The following is a 19,813-nucleotide window of genomic DNA, read 5'->3' on the forward strand; positions in this document are numbered from 1 at the left end:
CGTGGCTATGTGTTTTAATATGAATCAGGATTACATTAAGGTCAGGTGATATCCAAATGATCCTATAATACACACACCGCTGGTCTCAGTGAATAATATATTCATCAGTGCACATTATCTTTTATCAAAAATGTAATTGCTTGCACTGCTTCACTCGAAATCAGTTTCCTCTTCAGATAATGTCTGAGGCTGTGCGGACTATTAAAAATGTATTTAAGCATTGCTTCAGCTCTCATTCAGGTTATGTTCTTTATACATTTCAAGGTGGAAGTACTCTGATGACAAAGCAGATCACATTTTGCAGTACAGCTGAGATGCTTTCACTCGGAGGATGCAGACTAATGTTTCTGGTGAAGCGCCACAGCTCTTTCCTGAAGAAGAGGAGATTGTTTCAAATATGATTATATGAATATGAACGGAAATGGGAGGAGCGGATAAATGCAATGCATCCGTCCCAGGAGAGAGGTAATCCCCATCCCACACTGACATGAATAATTCATCGTGAACCAGAGCTGCATCTCTCTACAGACAATTAAATGCTTTTTAAAGTCCTTTGTTTCTCATCAAAAGCATGTTAAACAGGAATGGTAAAAATAGAGTAAGTAAATTGTACAGTATGATACTGAAGTGTTGCAAGAATGTTATCAATGTGCTTTTATCACTATGTGGGAGGTGAAAATTACAGGTTTTCTTAAATTATCACTGCAAAAGTTATTTTTTACTCAGTACAAAAACACAAACAATCTTAAATCAAGATTCATTTACTGTAGATGCAAAATAGTCTTGTTTTCTGTAAACAAATAAATCAAATAAGAAAGGGTTATGCAAGAAAAAAAATTCTTCCAAAAAATAAAAAGTAAGAAAAAAATAATTAATGCAAAGGGAAGACATGTTTATTTTTCCTTCACCATCGGAAGAAACATTTTAAAATTTTAGCATAAACTTTACTTAATCTTGCGATATATATATATAACTTTTTTTTTTCAGAAAAGACTAGCATCTTGTAATTTTGTAACTCAGGTGTTTGCAGAAATGAAATCTAAATTAAGTGAAAGTTTATGCAAAGATTAATTAATTCAAGAGGAAAACACATATTCCTTGTTAACTATGAATTTTCATTGAACAAAATCCTGATTTGCTGCTTATTAATAGTTAGTAAGCTATAGCTGTTAAGTTTAGGTATTGCATGATAAATATGGACATGCAGAATAAAGCATTAATATGTACTTAATAGTAAACCTCAAGTTTTTTTGTTGTTGTTGTTGTTGACATTTCATGCTATTTGGCTTTTCATAAAGTGTTTCAGACTAATGGAAAGAAAGCATGTGTATTTTATTCCACTTCATCTGTCTGCTTCTGTAGATTTCAGTGTATTTTAAAGGCCACTTCAGCAGCACTTACATGCACCACATTTGACAGATTTATTACTTCCTATGCACTGAAGGGTTTTTTCATTTTCCTGCTTTTGCACTTTTAACGGATGTTTTCTCAAAATGCATTTTCTCCTTCACTTCAGCAGCACTTACATGCACCAAATTCTACAGATTTCTACAGAATTCTACATTCTACAGAAGGTTTTTATAGAGGGGTTTGTTAAAATATAATTCTCTTGATTTTTTTTATGGAGTGATAAAAACAAATCTTTGCATGCATAAAACACATGCCTTGCGGACAAAAACAGTTAATAGTAAAAACTAAAGCATATGCATAAACCAAACAGGATGATCACGCGCCTATACTGTAAGTTGAATGTGTGATAAAGCCTCACCCGTGACTAAAATAAACCATGATTCACACTATGTTTAAATGCACAAAAGAAAACATGAAGAAACTACAAAAACTACAGTCAGAGTCTGGGATATGCAGTGCTATTTTTACTTATCTACCATTAAATATAAAAAAAGTCCGGTATTTTGACTTGAAATATGTATATGTATATGCAAGATAATTCATTTCTGCCCCACCTCTAACACTAAACAATATTTTGGGTGTTTTGCAGTCCACAAATCCCATGCATTATCTTCAAACACAGGCAAATCATCACCTCAGACCCAATTGAGGATTTCCCTTAATGCATGGGCTATCTGGGACAGGTCATGCAAATCAAAATATATTTATTAGTCACAAAATATATATGCATTTCATTAATATGATCAGAGTGACTGTAAACAGTTGAAAGGCACAATTGCATATATATATATATATATATATATATATATATATATATATATATATAAAAGATTTTCATAATGCATTGCATTAATTTCATAGCACATTCATGAGGCCGGTGATGTCTGCACACGAGGACACAGGCAGCATGGGAAAAAAAACATCCAATCAGTGCAGATCTTATGAAAGTGAAAACAGAGAGGAATTAAATTGTTGGATTGACATCGATGGATGAATATCACTAGATACAAAACAGAATCTGGCAGTACATTTTGTATACAATGCAATTATTGCTACAAAATTGCCTAATGTAGTGAATCTCTTGACATGTCCGGGGCACGCTTCTTAATATTCTGTAATAATAATAACAAAAAAAATATTTTAGTCCAAGTTATTCTAAATGAAAATGAGAAATGTTGCCTTGGCCAAAAAAAAAAAAAAAGTTTAATATTAAGTCAATATTTATGAATGAGATTACAGTTATGAGAACTGGAGGAAAAATTTGTCATAAACTGGCATAAAAGTGATGTCACAACGTTCTCGGAACGTCTTATAACTATTTTTTTATTGTTATTTGCAGTGCTTTAAGTGGGCCGGTACGCACCTGTACTCAGTACCGCCACTTCCAAATATAGCTCTTGAGCGTACCACCACCTCTCCGTGCGCCCAGAACGTGCTTTTAGCGTACAGGTACGTTCATTTGGACATCTGCTTTAATAGAGGTTTTAATCCTTTGCCTGCGCTGCCGCTTTTCAGAGCGCCCTTCACAATGCACGCTTCCTAATTCTTCCCAGTTCGATGCGGGTTCGCGAATCATATGAGTCAGTTCGAGAGTTCGTAAGCGGGTTTGAGAATCATTTGAGTCAATTCGGGAGTTCAAAGCGGGTTCGCGAATCATTTGAGTCAGTTAGGTGATCACGAATCATTTGAGTCAGTTCGGGAGTTCGGAGCAGGATCGCGAATCATATTAATCAATTCGAGAGTTCGTAGCAGGTTCGCGAATCATTTGAGTCAGTTCGGGAGTTCGGAGCAGGATCGCGAATCATTTGAATCAGTTTGGAAGTTTGAATGCAGTAGCTCTTTCTAAGGGTATTTTTTCAAAATCCTTTCGCACATTTTATTTCTGTTCAGTAGTTCTTTCTAGCTGAAGCAAATCCACAAACTAATAAAAGGATTTATTATTAAGGTCGCCTGTTTACTGCTGTATATAAAAGCCCTTCAATGTAGTTGTTGTTACCTCAGGGGATGAGGGGAGTCATCAAAAAAAAAAAAAAAAAAAAAAAAAAATGGCTATAATAGAGTACAGGCACCTCTTTTGGGCCACTTAAAGCACTGCTTATAACTATTTTTTTATTGTAATTTGCAGTGCTTTATGTGGGCCGGTATGCACTGGTACTCAGTACCGCCTCTTCCAAATATAGCTCTTGAGCATACCACCACCTCTCTGGGCGCCCAGAACATTAGCATCACTTTAGCATAGAACTTAACATAGTAAGTTCATTTGGACATCTGTTTTAATAGAGGATTTAATCCTTTCCCTGCACTGCCGCTTTTCAGAACGCCCTTCACAATGCACGCTTCCTAATTCTTCCTATTTCGGAGTGGGTTCGCGAATCATATGAGTCAGTTCGAGAGTTCGTAGCGGGTTTGAGAATCATTTGAGTCAGTTCGGGAGTTCAAAGCGGGTTCGCGAATCATTTGAATCAGTTCGGGAGTTCGTAGCAGGTTTGCGAATAATTTGAGTCAGTTCGGGAGTTCGGAGCAGGATCGCTAATCATTTGAATCAGTTCGGGAGTTCAAAGCGGGTTCGCGAATCATTTGAATCAATTCGAGAGTTCGTAGCAGGTTTGCGAATAATTTGAGTCAGTTCGGGAGTTCGGAGCAGGATCGCGAATCATTTGAATCAGTTCGGGAGTTCAAAGCGGGTTCGCGAATCATTTGAGTCAGTTAGGTGATCCCGAATCATATGAATCAATTCGAGAGTTCGTAGCAGGTTCGCGAATCATTTGAGTTAGTTCGGGAGTTCGTAGCAGGTTCGCGAATCATTTGAGTCAGTTCGGGAGTTCGGAGCAGGATCGCGAATCATTTGAATCAGTTCGGGAGTTCGTAGCGGGTTCGCGAATCATTTGAGTCAGTTTGGAAGTTTGAATGCAGTAATGCAGTAGCTCTTTCTAAGGGTATTTTTTCAAAATCCTTTTGCACATTTTATTTATGTTCAGTAGTTCTTTCTAGCTGAAGCAAATCCACAAACTAAAAGGATTTATTCTTAAGGTCGCCTGTTTACTGCTGTATATAAAAGCCCTTCAATATAGTTGTTGTTACCTCAGGGGATGAGGGGAGTCATCACAAAAAAAAAAAAAAAAAAAAAAAAAATACAGAAAAGAAAAAAAAAATGGCTATAATAGAGTACCGGCACCTCTTTCGGGCCACTTAAAGCACTGGTTATTTGGAAATATTATATCTCGCAATTTTGACATTTTGAAAGTCGCAAATAACTTTTTTTTTTTTTTATCCTGTGGCTTCCATACTTCACAGAGGTCACGACCTCAACATTACAACCTCGCTTCTCATTATTTCATCTCAATCTTCCTAGAGAGAGATCAAGTCCCTCATATTGCTACAATAACCAATGCAACATGACAAGAGCGAGAGAGAAAGAGCGAGCTGCACGCTTCTTTACGCCGAGGCCTGCGTGCAGACGTCACTGTCGCGTCAGAGTAATCCCAGCTGACAAGACACGCTCTCCCTGCAGCACAGACAGCACTAACAGAAGAGCAGCAGACGGCCGGCAGTGAAGTGTGCTCTCCAACAGCTGCTTCAGACTCACAGATCACCAGACTCTTGTGCGACCTTTCAGGTGAAGGAAACACCGGTTAAGATGGATGTACACCACACCAGATCCTCTTCGTTGAAGATTTGCGGGCGTTTGCTGATGGAAACGTCAATGACACAGTGACAAAGTGTTGCAAAATGGCATAAAACAGTCAATCCTTTAACGAAATTGACCTATTTTCACCAAAACGGTTTATTAAAATCACTGATTTTTAAGTATTAGCAACAGTAATAGTGATGCTTGACTTAAACACCACTAGCAGTCAAGTACTAACTCAGCTTTTTTTTTTTTTTTTCATGCAATGTTTAATTTCGAGTTAATGTTCAACTTTCACACTAGCTAAAAACATATTTGAGTGCTCAGTTTCCTACACTCAATGCATACATATCTTTATTTTTTCCCCGCTCTGTTTCAGCAGTACATGCACCACATCTTAATTTTATTTTTTCTATAATCTGGAGGTTTTTAGAGAGGTTTGTTTATATATAGTATTCTTATATTCATATACTATTATGTGGACAGTGTTATCTTTTATATCACTTTTCTTTATAAAGTGATATAAAGGAAAATCAAACTCAAAATGAAACCTGGCTAGAAATATATGCAAATGAGTGCGTTTAAACAAAGGTATTAATGTACTGGGATTAATCATTTTGGGATTGTGTTGAGGGTAAAGCATTACAAGCCAATTATGTAAAGTAACTTTAATTTGCAACAAAAATTTCAGTTACTCTGTTTTCACATTTACTGACTTTCTGCTCAGATTAAAAAAATGAACACATAAGTAATGCAATTAGTTACTTTTTTAAGGAGTAATGCAATAAAAGTAACTTTTTCCCCCCCCAACACTGATTATAGGTTATTTTATAGTCCATTCACGTTTGTCTTACCTTAGAGCATGCAGAGAAGTACTGAAACAATCTGGAGATTAAATGCAATCAGCTAAGAAAAGCCAGATGCATTCAACAAGGAAATACACAGGCTTATTCTAATCAACATATAAGAAGCACTCACAACACACTGCTGCCCTCTTGTGTCAGAAACTGGAAACGACCAACTGTGACAATTATAAGCACCAATCAACACAGCCTCACTGATTATAACGGAAGTGACATCAATCTGTCACATCATTTCCTTTAAGTGTATGTTTCAATTTAAGCCTTTTCAAATCTCCTGAGCTGATTTAGGAGTAATTCAGTGGGATTTAATTGGGATAAAATGCTCTGCATTCTTACTGGCAGATGAAAGCATATACAAAGGATCTACAATATTGCACAGAAAGTCTTTTAATGAATTAAAACAACATCCAAATGGCAAAGTGCAATATAATTATAAAGTTTATTTGATCAATGAAAGCCCACACAAATGATATGGAGCGACAAACATAAAAAAAAACGAAGAAAAAAAAAACAGCACGGCTAAATGAAACAAAAGAAATGAGCTGTGCCGGTGTTCTTCACAAGTGCATGTCTGAGTGTTTCTCAGAGATAATCGTCCTCGTCAGAGCAGGACGAGTCGTCATCGCTGGCATAATGGAGCAGGGAGTCGTTAGACTCGGACGAGTCCAGAAACACGGAGCTGTCGCTCTGAAAGAACTCGTCGCTGCTGCTGTCGCTGTCGTCATTTATTACCACGACTGCTGGAGGGACGCTTGCTTTCTGACCTGAGGACACAGTTTCAGACAGGACTTGATACTTCTAAAGCACCAGTTGTGCATAGAGCTCTTGGTTTTAGGAGAACATACCATATTTTCCGGACTATAAGTCGCACTTTTTTTCATAGTTTGGCTGGTCCTGCGACTTATAGTCAGGTGCGACTCATTTATCAAAATTAATTTGACATGAACCAAGAGAAAAGAACCAATAGAAAACATTACCGTCTCCAGCCGCCAGAGGGCGCTCTATGCTGCTCAGTTCTCCTGTAGTCTACACTGAAGACATAGAGCGCCCTCTCGTGGCTGGAGACGGTAATGTTTTCTCTTGGTGCTTGGTTCTAAATATATGTAATTTATAGTCCAGTGCGACTTACATGTTTTTTTCCTCATCATGACGTATTTTTGGACTGATGCGACTTATACTCAGGTGCGACTTATAGTCCGAAAAATACAGTACCTTATCTTAACAGGTTAAAGCAGCATGGCTGTTGGTTATATTGTTGTATAATGTTTTTTTTTTTTACTGACTTTATGCAGCATTTATTCCTAAAATAGTGTAGTATTTTCTGATTTATGGAGTGCTTTTTCTACATTTTTACCCTATTCAGCTGTGGTGTCTTGCCTAAAAAGGAGTGGAGAAATGTAGCATTGCGTCACTCTTTCACCGCAAGTAAATGGGTGCCGTCAGAATGAGAATCCAAACAGCTGGTAAAAACATCACAATTTGTCTTCTCCACATGTTAACTGATGGACTGTGGATTATTGTGACGTTTTTATCTGCTGTTTGGACTCTCATTCTGACGGCACCCATTCACTTCCAGTGAGCAAGTGATGCAATGCTACATTTCTCCAAATCTCACAAGAAACAAACACATTCTAATCATTAATTTCTGGGTGAACTATTCCTTTACTGCTGTGAAACGATTATTTCTCGGACGGTGGACACAGTGATGTCACGCACCTCTCACCTTTCCGCTCGTTGATCAGCGCCAGGCGTCTCTCTCTCATGTCGGCGCTCAGGTTCTCCACCATGCGGTCGATGCAGTTGTCCAGGACCAGCGAGCGCGTCTGAGACGTGATGTTCTGCCAGCACATGGGACACTTGTCCTTGCGTTTACGCCACTCTCGGATACAGTGCTGACAGAAGCTGTGAGCACAGTTCAGCGTCACGGCCTGAGAGGTCACAGAGGTCAAAGGTTGAGAGGAGTAAGCAGATATATCAGGTACACTTGATGCACACTGCATGCAAAACTGGAAAAGGATTGCAAAACCTGTTTTTGTGCCATGATTTCAGACAAATGAAATGGTGTGTAAAAGCAAAACAAACTGACTTTACATCACATTAAGTCCATCACAATGGAAGATTGGAGTAATGCTGCTGAAAATTCACTTAAATGAATTACACTTTACAATATATTACAATTGAAAACATTTATTTTAAACCGTAATAATTTAACAACATTATGGTTTCCTTATTCAAATAAATGCAGCTTTAATGAGCCTTTCATAAACAAAGCATTTCTTGACATTTAAGCCTCGAGTTAAACTTGTATTTAATTGCATTATATATCAAAACAAGTGGCATTTATTTGAAAGAAAGTGAGCAGAAGGACATTTTCCAATCAAATCAATTCAAAACGTGAAGCTTAGGTTAGGTTTTTACGTAAAAAAAAAGATGAACGGATTGCTCGAAATATATAAACTAAACATCTTGGACTCTTCTAGAGTTTGTGGAAAATGTTAGATGCTTGCATTAACGCTTTGTTTGATATTTTAAATCAAGTGCAATGAAATTAAGTATGATTTAAGTGTACACTTTGTATACTTCCACTGGAGTTTTTGCACAAAACACTACATCAACCTACGCTCTGTTTACGAGACTAGCCAACTATTATAGAAAGGAACATTTTGATCTTTTGAGAAGTCCGTGTTCTTCCCGTCATCCCTAATATGCTCTCGTGACCTTTCAGATCAGGTTTTTAATGTATTTTTGTACCTCGATGAAGAGCTCAGAACAAATGCTGCACTGCAGTTCACTCTCCAACACTTCAGTCATCTGTGTGACCACTTCTTCTTTCTGAGCTTTGGCCTTTTCTTTCTCTTCCTGTGAGAGAAGGTTATAAATTATTGCATGGAGCGGGTTATTTTGTATTTATTTCTTTTTTAGGCATTGTCATTACACTTCCACAAAACACTCGTGTGAAGATTTTGATGCACACTTATTTAAGATTGACTTTATAATTTCACTTTCATGATGCTGGAAAGTACAGCGAGGGAATTCATCAGAAATTCACCGTTTGAGTTTTACAGTAAAACAATATCAAAAATATAAATTTCCTTCTCTATCTGGATTTATTTTACCGTAGATGTTTGTCCTCAAGTTAAACTTTCCCATAACTACCTTTGTAACTTCCAGCTCCTTATCTTTGGCTTGAAGAACTTCCTTGAATCCTTCCCGAGCGTGTTTGAGTTCCTCGATAACTTTCCGCTGCTGGAAGAGCAAAGGAAAACATTACGTAACACTCAAGCTCTTAAAACACAGAAGATGTGCAGTTTATGTTTCTTACCTCTTTCAATGCCTCCACAAGTTGTTTCTTCAAGCCCTCCTCGGTATGTTGTGCTTTTTCAGTCTTGGGGAAACAACATATTTGTGTAAAAACACAGACAGTATTCTCATAGCTTTATATGGTGACCCACAGTCTCTTGTTATAACTGAAATAAGATTAATTAAAACCTGCTTCGTAAATATGAGCATCATCTTTTAGATCACGGCTACCACCAAAAGTAATGTATTTATGAGGCAGAAGTGTGTCATCTTTTAGAAAATTAAGCAAAGTTTGCAGCAGATAATATAACTTTGATAAGCAATGCATTTTAGCTACAGTTTATGCTTTATTAATTCATATAAATGAAAGATGAGATGATCCTAATGGGAAAGAGCAATGTGAACTAGATATATAAAAAAAAAAATCTAAATATTAATATGGTTAATATGCGGATCTATTCATGTGGTTTTAGATTATTATCAGATTTATTAATTCTCAATCGGTAGAGCACTGCAAGGTTGTGGGTTTGATTCCCCGGGAACACATGATATTTTAAAATGTACAGCCTGAATGCACTGTAAGTCGCTTTGGATAAAAGCGTCTGCTAAATGCATAAATGTAAATTTATTTTATTAATTTTATTTTATTTTATTTATTAATATTTTGAATTAGCTTTTATTTTATATATACAGTTTTATTTTAATTTTAGTTATAGAAACTGTTTATCATTTGTTAAATTACCATTTATCATTTGTTTTACAGTTTAATTTATTTGAGTACTTCAATTTAAACTTATTTCAGCTAGTTGCCAAGGCAACATTCCTTTTATATATATTATATATATATATATATAAGTTATAAAATGTTAACTTTTATATATATATATATATATATATATATATATAAAATATATTATATTAAGTTAAAATTTAATAACTGTTTCAAATAACAAAAATATTTTTCATGATTATGGACTTTAAATGGGAAAGACCAATGGGGGGGGGGGGGGGTTTATATATATATATATATATATATATATATATATATATATATATATATATATATATATATATATATTCGATAAACAAATAAATAAATAAATAAAGGTAAAAAAAAAGTCCTATTAATTTTTACTGTAAAAATACTGTAAAAATAAAATTCTATTAAAATTTTTTCTTTAATTTATTTTTTATTGTATTTTTAGTCATTTTAGTTCTTCATCTAATATTTTATTTTAGCTTAATTTTAAATAATAATATAAAATATTTTTACATTTTATTTGGTTTTAGAAATGTTGATAAGTTTATATATATATATATTTTTTACTTTATTCCAAATAACAAAAATATTTTTTGATGATCATGGACTCCAAATGGCAAAAGAGCTAGATTTATTCAATAAATAAATAAATAGTAAATATCCTCAACCAAACCTCACCTACTATGGTATTTAGATTCGATATCACTTATTACTTTATTCGTAGTTTAATAATTTTTTATTTTTTTAATTCAAACTTCAAATTTTAATTTTGAATTCATTTCTAATTTACACTTCTCTAATACGCACCCAAATACATTTTTCATGTAATATTTTATTTTAGCTTAATTTTGGATAAATAAAAAAAATAAGGACTTTTGATGAAAATGAAGAACACTGGTCTTCACTACACTTTGACTGCAGCCGAAGTTGAATACTTGCTTACTATACAGTAGGTGAAAAACAGTAGTAGTATTGTGTGTCCTAGTCAAAAAAACCCCAAGATAACATACTATTTCAGATGAGAGTTGAAGTGTGCATATGATGGACACTTTACTATACAAACAGCACTTCACCTCCAGGCGTCGTTCCTCCTCACAGAAGGATTTCTCCAGGGTCTCCATGCGTTTGAGCGCCTGCTCCTGCTGTGACCTCAGCTGACCCCGGAGCTGCTCCAGCTGTGTCTGCAGATCCTGCATCTCCTGCTCTCGCTCCGGCGTCTGTTGCAGCTCCAGCTCCGCAGCGAGCTTCTGTGTGTGACCCACACGGCCCTTCAAGACCACCAGGTTCCTGTTGTAGCGGTGCACAGTGTCCAGCTGCTGACTGAGGTCATTGCAGCCGCCCGAGCTGCTCCCCGCTTTATCACCACCACATCTGTCCTCCTGCAGGGGTTTAGAGGAAACCTTCTCTGGTTCCCGGCGTTCCCCGGACGGACACGGCTGTGCACGTGACTTATCCGGGCCGGAGCTGCGGTACAGCTTGGATTTGGGGATCTGCGCGGGACACGGTTCCGCCTCGTCTCCATCGAACTTACGCTTTGAGTTTTTCAGTTTTTGGCCGAAGGATGCAGCGCCAGATTCTCTGCTTGGATTCCCAGATAAGAAGGATTTGACGTCACTGAAGTTCCTCTGGACCAGGATGTAGTCGAACTCCACGGGGTTTCCGTCGAGAGGGACGCCGAGTCGCACAGAGTCACCCCGCTTCAGTAAACAGGGGTTTCCAGGCGGTATTCGGCTCCCGTTCACCCACACACCATTCAGACTCTGGGTATAAATACAAGAAAAAGATAGACATTTAAATAGAAAAAGGCAGTTATTTTAGTTTTATTTGTTTGTTATTTTTTTATTAATATTAACAATTTATTATACAATATAATTTATTATTTAAAAAACTATTTTATGTTTTATGTTTTTAATCTTAGTAATTCTTTATGGATTTTGTCAGTTTCATTTTTTTTTATATTTCTATTTATAATTTCTCTTTTACACTAAGACGGCACCAGTGTTCCTTTAGTATTGTTTATTTACTATTATAATATTTATAGATATTTTGAATGAGCTTCATGTGTTATTTAAAATTTTCTTTTTAATTTTAATAGTTTAAGTCATTTTATGTGCTTTGTCATTTTTATTATTATTATTTTTTAAACGCTTCTATAGATTTAATTTATTATTTCCATTTTACATTTAAATTGTACTGGTGTTATTTATACACAACTATAATATCTATTATTTAATTAGCTTTTTAAATTTTTTTTTTCAGTTTTCAATTTAATTTTAATCTAATTTATAATAATTTAGTTGTGTTTTAGCCATTTTTATTAGCTTTGTTGTTGTTGTTTTTTTAAATATGACTATTTAACTTTAGTTTTGTTTAGATCACACCAATGTTATTTTAGTAGTATTTATCTACTATTATAGTATTCATAAACATAAGCCCTTACGCTCATGTTTTAAATTTGCATTTATAATTTTAGTTATGTTCTTGTTTGATATGTTTTAGCTTTGTTTAAAATATTTTGTTTTTACATTTAAATGGCACCAGTGTTATTTCAGAATTATAAATATACACCTTTTCGCTATTTATTAATATTTTGATATAGCTGTTAATATTTCATTTTTATATTTCAGTTTTCTTTATAATTTACGTTTTAGTCATTTTCTTATGTGCTTCTGTCATTTTCATTAGTTTTTAGTGCTCCTATTTACTTTTAATTAAATTTTATTTCTATTTTACATTTATATTGCGGCAGTGTTTTTAGTATTAAAGGGATAGTTCAACTAAAAATATAAAATAATGACCTCATGTCGTTCCAAACCCGAATGACCTCCATGTGACATCAGAGGGTCAGTCAGAATTTCTTGAAGATATTTTAAGTTAAAAAAAGACAAGTTTTTTATATTTTTGGACCAAAATGTATTTTGGATGCTTTAAGAAATTCTAACTGACCCTCTGATGTCACGTGGACTACTTTGATGATGTCTGGACATGGACAGTAGACCGTACACACACTTTCAATGGAGGGACAGAAAGCCCTCAGACTAAATCTAAAATATCTTAAACTGTGTTCTGAAGATGAACGGAGGTCTTATGGGTTTGGAACAACATGAGGGTGAGTTATTAATGACCAAATTTTCTTTTTTGGCTGAACTAACCCTTCAATATTTACTATATTTTATTATTTATAACTTTTAGCTTTAATGTATTTTTTATTTCAGCTGTTTCATAGGCTATCAGACAGACAGATGGTCAGAAATAGACAGAGAGACTCTACACCTTATTGTCCGTCACTGTCCACTGTCCGTCATCGTTTCTCTTAAACACACAGTGTATTCTGGATATCATCAGTGGACAGCTGCTCGACAGGATCTGATATGTCACGTTCAGACCACGACCAACAGAGACCTGGTTAAAAAGAGACAGAAGAGCCATAGGCAATCATATATTTAGCTCATGAATTCAATCCAACGGTTGGATAATAATTATGGGTGTCTGAAAATGAGCATACAACATTCATGCAGGTCAATGTAGTTTAGATTTGGAATATATCTGTCTCAACCTGCAGTTAAACAACCTCACCTGACGCTTAATTTGACTTCTGAAAGCTGTATGTCAAACTCAGTCTCTGAAAATAATGAAAATACATGCGGTTTATTCTCTAAAAACGTAACGTTACCTCAGAGTCCTCAAACAGATGCAGCCAGTCATGGTCTCTCCCCACACGCTGCAAACACCAAATTTTGTCTTTTCCAGAACCTTCTTCCTCGGTGTTTATAGAAGGAGGCTCTTCAGTCTTCTCCATCATTTCTGCGCCATTAATTATTATGAAATTATATTGTTGTTATTGTTTGCTGTCCGCAACATACCGCCATGAAGCTGCAAAAGAGTTTATTTTTCACAAGAACACAACGCGTCCACTCTACGCGCGTCACGTGACTCCCAGCGTAACTTCTGATTGGCTGTGGGATGTTGGAGCTTGAAGATAATTGGCTGAGCTGCAAAGGGTTTTGATTTTGACCGTTTGTGCCGCTAGAGGGCAGTTCAAGGCTCACAGAGCCGAGTTCTTCATTGAGCAACATCTCAATTCACAAACGGTTTTTTGCCTTAATAGAAACATTTGCAAACTGAAAGTAGTATGTTTTAAAAGTCATACATTTTACAGGTTACTACCTGCCTTAGAAGTGGAAAAAAGGGCAGCAATTCCAATAAGATTACATTTCATTTTTAAACCCCTTATCGATTAAGCACAAACGCCTGTGATTGTGTCATCCTGAAAAACGCTGAGAAAAGTAACATGTATCATGTGATAACGTCGTGCGCGCGTTCTTGAAAATAATTTTTACTTAGATATTTTTTTTTACTGTATATTCTCATTTTTTATATTGTAGTCTATATTCAATATGTTACTTTTACAATTACTAAAACTAAAAATTAAAAAGAAAACTGAAAATAACACACGGAGCTCATTCAAAATATCAATAAATATTTTAATAGTAAATAAACAATACTAAAGTAACACTGGTGCCATCTAAGTGTAAAAGAATCATGTCATGGTTATGGATATAATTCAATGTAAAGAATAGAAAGACGCCAGGCGATTATAAGCTATATTTACAAATTCCTTTCTCAATACATCATCATTTGAAAATACTGATGCAACTGATATGAATTATTTTCCTGCTCTGCCAGTGTCTTAACAGAAATCAGACACAACTGAAGATGTCTATACTTCATTCAAGAGACACAAATACAGAATATGATATGTTTTTAAAATGCCAAACACTCGAAAACAATAAAAAATCATTAAAAGCAGTACCCCTTATTCATAAATTCATTAAAATCAAGTAAATAGAGCAACAGAATTACACAGATGTGATTCAGTATATACACTCCAGAGCATGCTGACATAATCAATGCATCTTTGGGTCAAAGCTTAAAGAACATATGAATATGGCTTTTAGAGATAGCATTATGATTTAATTTTGTAAAACAGACATATGTTTCACTCTCGGATGCAATCTCGCTTTCATATGCACTTACACATACAGCATGCACTCCAGTCAAAACATAATAAAAGAATGCATTTCACAAAAACATTTGAGCATGTCAGCTCTTCCTCCATAAAGCTATAACGGAAATCACAGAAAGGAAACACACAGAGAAGGTCAACTGAAAAAAACACAAGGTGCACATTTGTGCCTTAAAAACTCTCCAATCAAAGCACAAAGGTGAGTTTCTTTGGCATCATGTCAAGGCTGTAAATGTAACATTTCACAACTTATATAATTTTTCCAACCTTGGCAAGTTTATACTGCTGTGACCTTGACTTCCTCTGAGTGTCTCAGTTGGGAAAGTTGGAAAGTTGCATGCAACTCACAGTTATTATGAGTAAACGTCAGGAGCCAAATCAGTTTAACTGATGAAAATAATAATGTACAAGTTGCATACAAAATAGTGTGCAGTCATTTCTGTCTTCCACATGCATTTGCACGAGATATTAAACACAGTGTAAGACAACAAGTCAAAAAGCGAAATTATGATTATTAGAAATGATGGAAGGCACAAATGGAAATAAACATATGCAAATGTAAGAATAATGTTTATAAGGCACATATTCACATACACCACCAAAACATGTCCCAATGTTAAAAAATATAAAATAACTTCTATTTTGAAGAAACGTCAGTAACGGAAGACTGAAGGAATGTTTCATTCAAACTATCGTCATTTAAAATAATCTTCCATATTCTTCTTTAACCAGAAAAATAAATTATTAAAATGCATGCAAGGTTCTGCGAATTGAACAACAGTGTCAGTCATATTTAAATGATGCAAATCTGATAAAGGCATGGCCTTGTGAATCTCAGGAAACATATTCAGGAAACATTTCACAACAAAACCAATTTTTTAAAAACATATTTTTGTGCTATATGCCAGTTTTCTCAATTATTATGATGCACATATTATTAAAATGTTTAGTGTTGCGAGATTTTCAACACAATTAAGCACATTTCCAACTACAAATTCTCATAAAGTGGGTGATGCATCATTTAAATGGCAATGCATTCATTTGTTGTACACTCAAAAAAATTGTTGTAGAAACTATTTTTTCACTCGGAAATTGTTAGTCAATTTCACTATTTATTACAAAGAAACTGCACGTCTAATTAAACGTGAAATTTTGGTGTAAAAAGTGATATATTTAGTATAAGAATTACAAAAAAGTAGAGTAAAACATTCTACAGTAATGAGAATTTTTGGTCTTTTGATTTTGTTGTGAAAATTCAACCTGATTTTTTTTTTAGATTAATCCACATTCAGCACAATATTTTGCTCACATTTTCCTCTTTTTGGTGAGAGCAAAACCTTTAACCTGCATCATTTAACCCTGATATTCTGAATGGCACTTAATTGGGTAATAAGTGAAAGCGTCCAGCTCAGAGTCGAGCTGCGTAGTTGATGCACAGCTTGTGGTCGCGGACGTCCCCCCATCCTCCGTTCTTCATGTGAGGCTGATGCTGCACCGGCCCGTGGTCCGTCAAAGTCAAAACCGGTGGGAAAAGCGCAGATTGTGCCTCTTTAAGCATTGCATCCACCCTCTCCTGAGCCTTTTCCGGTCGGCAATCCTCCTTCTGATGCATGCCGCAATCTCCGGTGTGAAGAACCCGGCTTCCACGAGCAACCAGAACCTTGAGAGCTTTGGAGATGCATGTCCCAGACAAGTTCTGCACGGTCCAGTCCCAGTTATAATCATCATAGGTGCAGAATGCATGATTGCATCCCATCAGTTTGTAGTAGAGCTCTCTGGAGATGCCCATGCCTATGTTATGCTTGGTGGACAGCCATCCCGCCGTCTCCGTTTGACTGGAAAGCTCGCGGAAGCCCGATAAACTGTCATGGTTGCCTACAGCGAGGATGTCGCAATCCCCGCATTTGGTTTTCCTGAGCTCGATCATGGATTTGAAGTATTCGTGGAAATCTGGGAGAAGGTAGTTGTCTTCCTCGATGAAGGCGACAAATCCGTTGTATCCCCGAAGCACCCGCACTCGCTCGAACACGAAATGCAGCTTCCACCACCAATGGTGTTTGGTTTGGGTGATGGACGCTTCTCGGTAGTGTCCGTACGAATCCGGGTGCTCCGCGTTCAAACAGCTCTTTTTCACGGCGTCCTCCTTCGATATGTCTCTCGGACAATCTTTGGGATCCTGTCCTGGGAATTCGTTGGGATACAGCTGGATGCTGTAGGCGAAATAGATCTGGAGGACCCTGCAAAAAGTGATTCCTTTGACTATATCAGAAATTTCTGGTGAGAAGTAGTCGTGGCTGAATATCACAAGCGTGTTTTGGATTCCAGTGACTTTTTCTAAGGACTGAATGAGCATTTTGAGGTACGCCGGACGATTGTGGACTTGCACGACGATGACCACATCGAGATCTGATTGAAACTTGTCTCCGTTCTGAATGAACTGCCGGTAGTTGCTGTCATAGACCGACTTCTTCATGTTCTCAATGGTCCCGAAGTCAAATGTAACCATTATAGCAGTCTGAGAGGTCTCTTTTTCAATCACCTCCACCACGCTTGCTTCAGGCTTAGTCTGTCGCATGGTGTAAAACAACACTACAAATACAATTAAAATGAGGAAGAATGCAATAAAGTTCTTTTTCAACAACCGGAATCTCATTTTCACAGCCTGGAAATGGAAAGCTGTGGCTCATATGCTGCTGTTACAGGTCTGTTATGGATATGATCCGGGTATTTTCACAGCGAGAGCGCGTTCAGGTGAAACACGGACATCGCTGTCACGAGAAGTTCACGAGCGAGTTCTGTTCATCTAAAAGCGCGGAATAAACTCGCGACTCATAAAGCGAAGCGAGAAACGATGATGATGATGATGATGATGATGATGATATTCTATCGAAAGTCTGGTTGTTTGTAAAGCGCGAGCTACTCACCCTCATAAAGTGTCATGTGCATGCAACAAAGTTAAAGCAGGAAGAGAAAGCGCTGTGAGAAAGAGGAGGTTTCTTCTGCTGACGTGTTCTTACAGTAACAGCAACACACGATCGCTCCTCCCCACGATTATTTTTATTATTATTTAATATCTATTAATATATTACGCAGTCATAAATAAATATATCATTTTAATTATTATACTATTATTATTTAAAAAAAAATTATATTATGAAAATATGTTTTATATTATATTTATTGTTTTATTTATATTACGCACACAACGCAACATTGTTTAGCCTATATTTGAATTATGTGAATATATATATATATATATATATATATATATATATATATATATATATATATATATATATATATAATTAATTCACATAATTATTCTTTTTACTTGCATTTAAACAATACTTCTAAAAATAATGCATGTATATTTAATTAATATAGTAATATATGATTGAATATATTAAATTATTAATCTTATGATTATATATATATTTAGATTATATTTATATTTAGATTTACTATTTATATAAAATGTATTAGGAATATTTCACTATATATGTGAGTACATGCATAATAAATTATGATAATAATTAATAATTCATGTTTTACTCAAATTTGAACATTACACATAAAAATAATAGATGTATATTCAATGAATATAATAAAATATCATTGAATATTTGTCATTATTAATCATGTCATTAATATATATATATATATATATATATATATATATATATATATATATATATATATATATATATATATATATATATATATATATATATATATATATATATATACTGCATTTAATTTTTTTTTACTTGGATTTAGGTATTTTCTGCATTACATTTTATATGTGGATTTTGTATTTTTATAAATGTATTTGGAATATTAAGCAAACAATATACACAAATATATAATTGAAATGATAACTTTAGGCTATAAGTTTATACAATATATGAAATATACAAAACCCATAGTAAATTTTAGAAATGTGTAGCTTACAGTGCAAGACAATTAAATAATTAAATTAATAGAATATAAATATAAATAAACATTTCATTTCATTGTGTCATAATCTTCATCGTCATATCCAAGTAGAGTCTCCTTTCTCTTGAATTTTCATATTAAGTGTGATTTCATAAATTCAATTCATAAAACATAACAGAACATCCAGAAAAAGTATTTCGAACAATGAATACATGTGATATATTTGTGTATAGGACTCTGTGGGGTGTTCTGCAACCTTTAAAAAAGGTTAAAAAAAAGAGATAAACAACCGAGAAACCTGTTTAGTTTAGCAGTTACGAAAAGACTCACGTTAAAGAAGTGAAACCAGCTTTGCAGATCTTTTGTTGATTATTCAGATGACCACTAGATGGCAAAAGAAGAGCATCAAATGATGTGTTAAACCCACTGCTTGCATCATTTATCTTTCATTAAAACCACAACTTCTTGTAACCCAATAGCTTTACTCGACTTAAGTGACTATGGGGATGTTATTTAATCATGTTGTCACCTAACAAGAAGCCAACAGGTCTGTTCGACACCAGTCAGAATAATAGCATTCATAGTGATAAGAGTTAATTACTCAGTGCATTTAAATGATTCAGTAGATTATATTTAATCGACTGTATTTCACTGCTACTAGAGACACAAAATGTTAGATTAAAATACTATAGACTTCCATTGAACATTCTATCTGGCTCCCCCTATTGGCAAAATACGGAAGTTCTAAGCAACAAAACTGAATTAAATTAGCATATGCACTTTACATATACATCACATTTCTACCTAATACACAAAATAATCATATTGATTCAAGCATTTAACATTTATGAATTAATTAAATGTCAGTAATGAACAAGACTGCACAAATT

The 19,813-nt window shown here is 35.0% G+C and overlaps 2 protein-coding genes across 3 annotated transcripts; both read right to left on the minus strand.

The window, feature by feature from the left end:
• Positions 1-6,321: 6,321 nt before the first annotated feature.
• LOC127938825 (E3 ubiquitin-protein ligase rnf8-like) lies at positions 6,322-13,890 on the minus strand. Of its 2 annotated transcripts, none has more exons than XM_052535722.1 (8): positions 13,635-13,890; positions 13,235-13,363; positions 11,035-11,721; positions 9,224-9,286; positions 9,058-9,147; positions 8,653-8,760; positions 7,618-7,829; positions 6,322-6,665 (listed from the first exon to the last, which is right to left on the minus strand). In XM_052535722.1, the coding sequence occupies exons 1-8, from the start codon at positions 13,761-13,763 to the stop codon at positions 6,623-6,625; spliced, it is 1,461 nt and encodes a 486-aa protein (XP_052391682.1). In that variant the 5' UTR covers positions 13,764-13,890; the 3' UTR covers positions 6,322-6,622. The 2 variants fall into 2 exon arrangements, with proteins under 2 accessions (XP_052391682.1, XP_052391681.1); XM_052535721.1 differs by having other exon boundaries at positions 7,625-7,829; positions 13,635-13,888.
• A 531-nt stretch (positions 13,891-14,421) lies between these two features.
• Positions 14,422-17,965, minus strand: LOC127938718 (alpha-1,6-mannosyl-glycoprotein 2-beta-N-acetylglucosaminyltransferase-like). The gene has a single exon (XM_052535539.1). The coding sequence runs from the start codon at positions 17,638-17,640 to the stop codon at positions 16,396-16,398; it is 1,245 nt and encodes a 414-aa protein (XP_052391499.1). The 5' UTR covers positions 17,641-17,965; the 3' UTR covers positions 14,422-16,395.
• Between the last annotated feature and the right edge of the window lie 1,848 nt (positions 17,966-19,813).

The sequence above is a fragment of the Carassius gibelio genome, chromosome A20 (genome assembly GCF_023724105.1).
Source record: "Carassius gibelio isolate Cgi1373 ecotype wild population from Czech Republic chromosome A20, carGib1.2-hapl.c, whole genome shotgun sequence".
Taxonomy (NCBI): Eukaryota; Metazoa; Chordata; class Actinopteri; order Cypriniformes; family Cyprinidae; genus Carassius; species Carassius gibelio.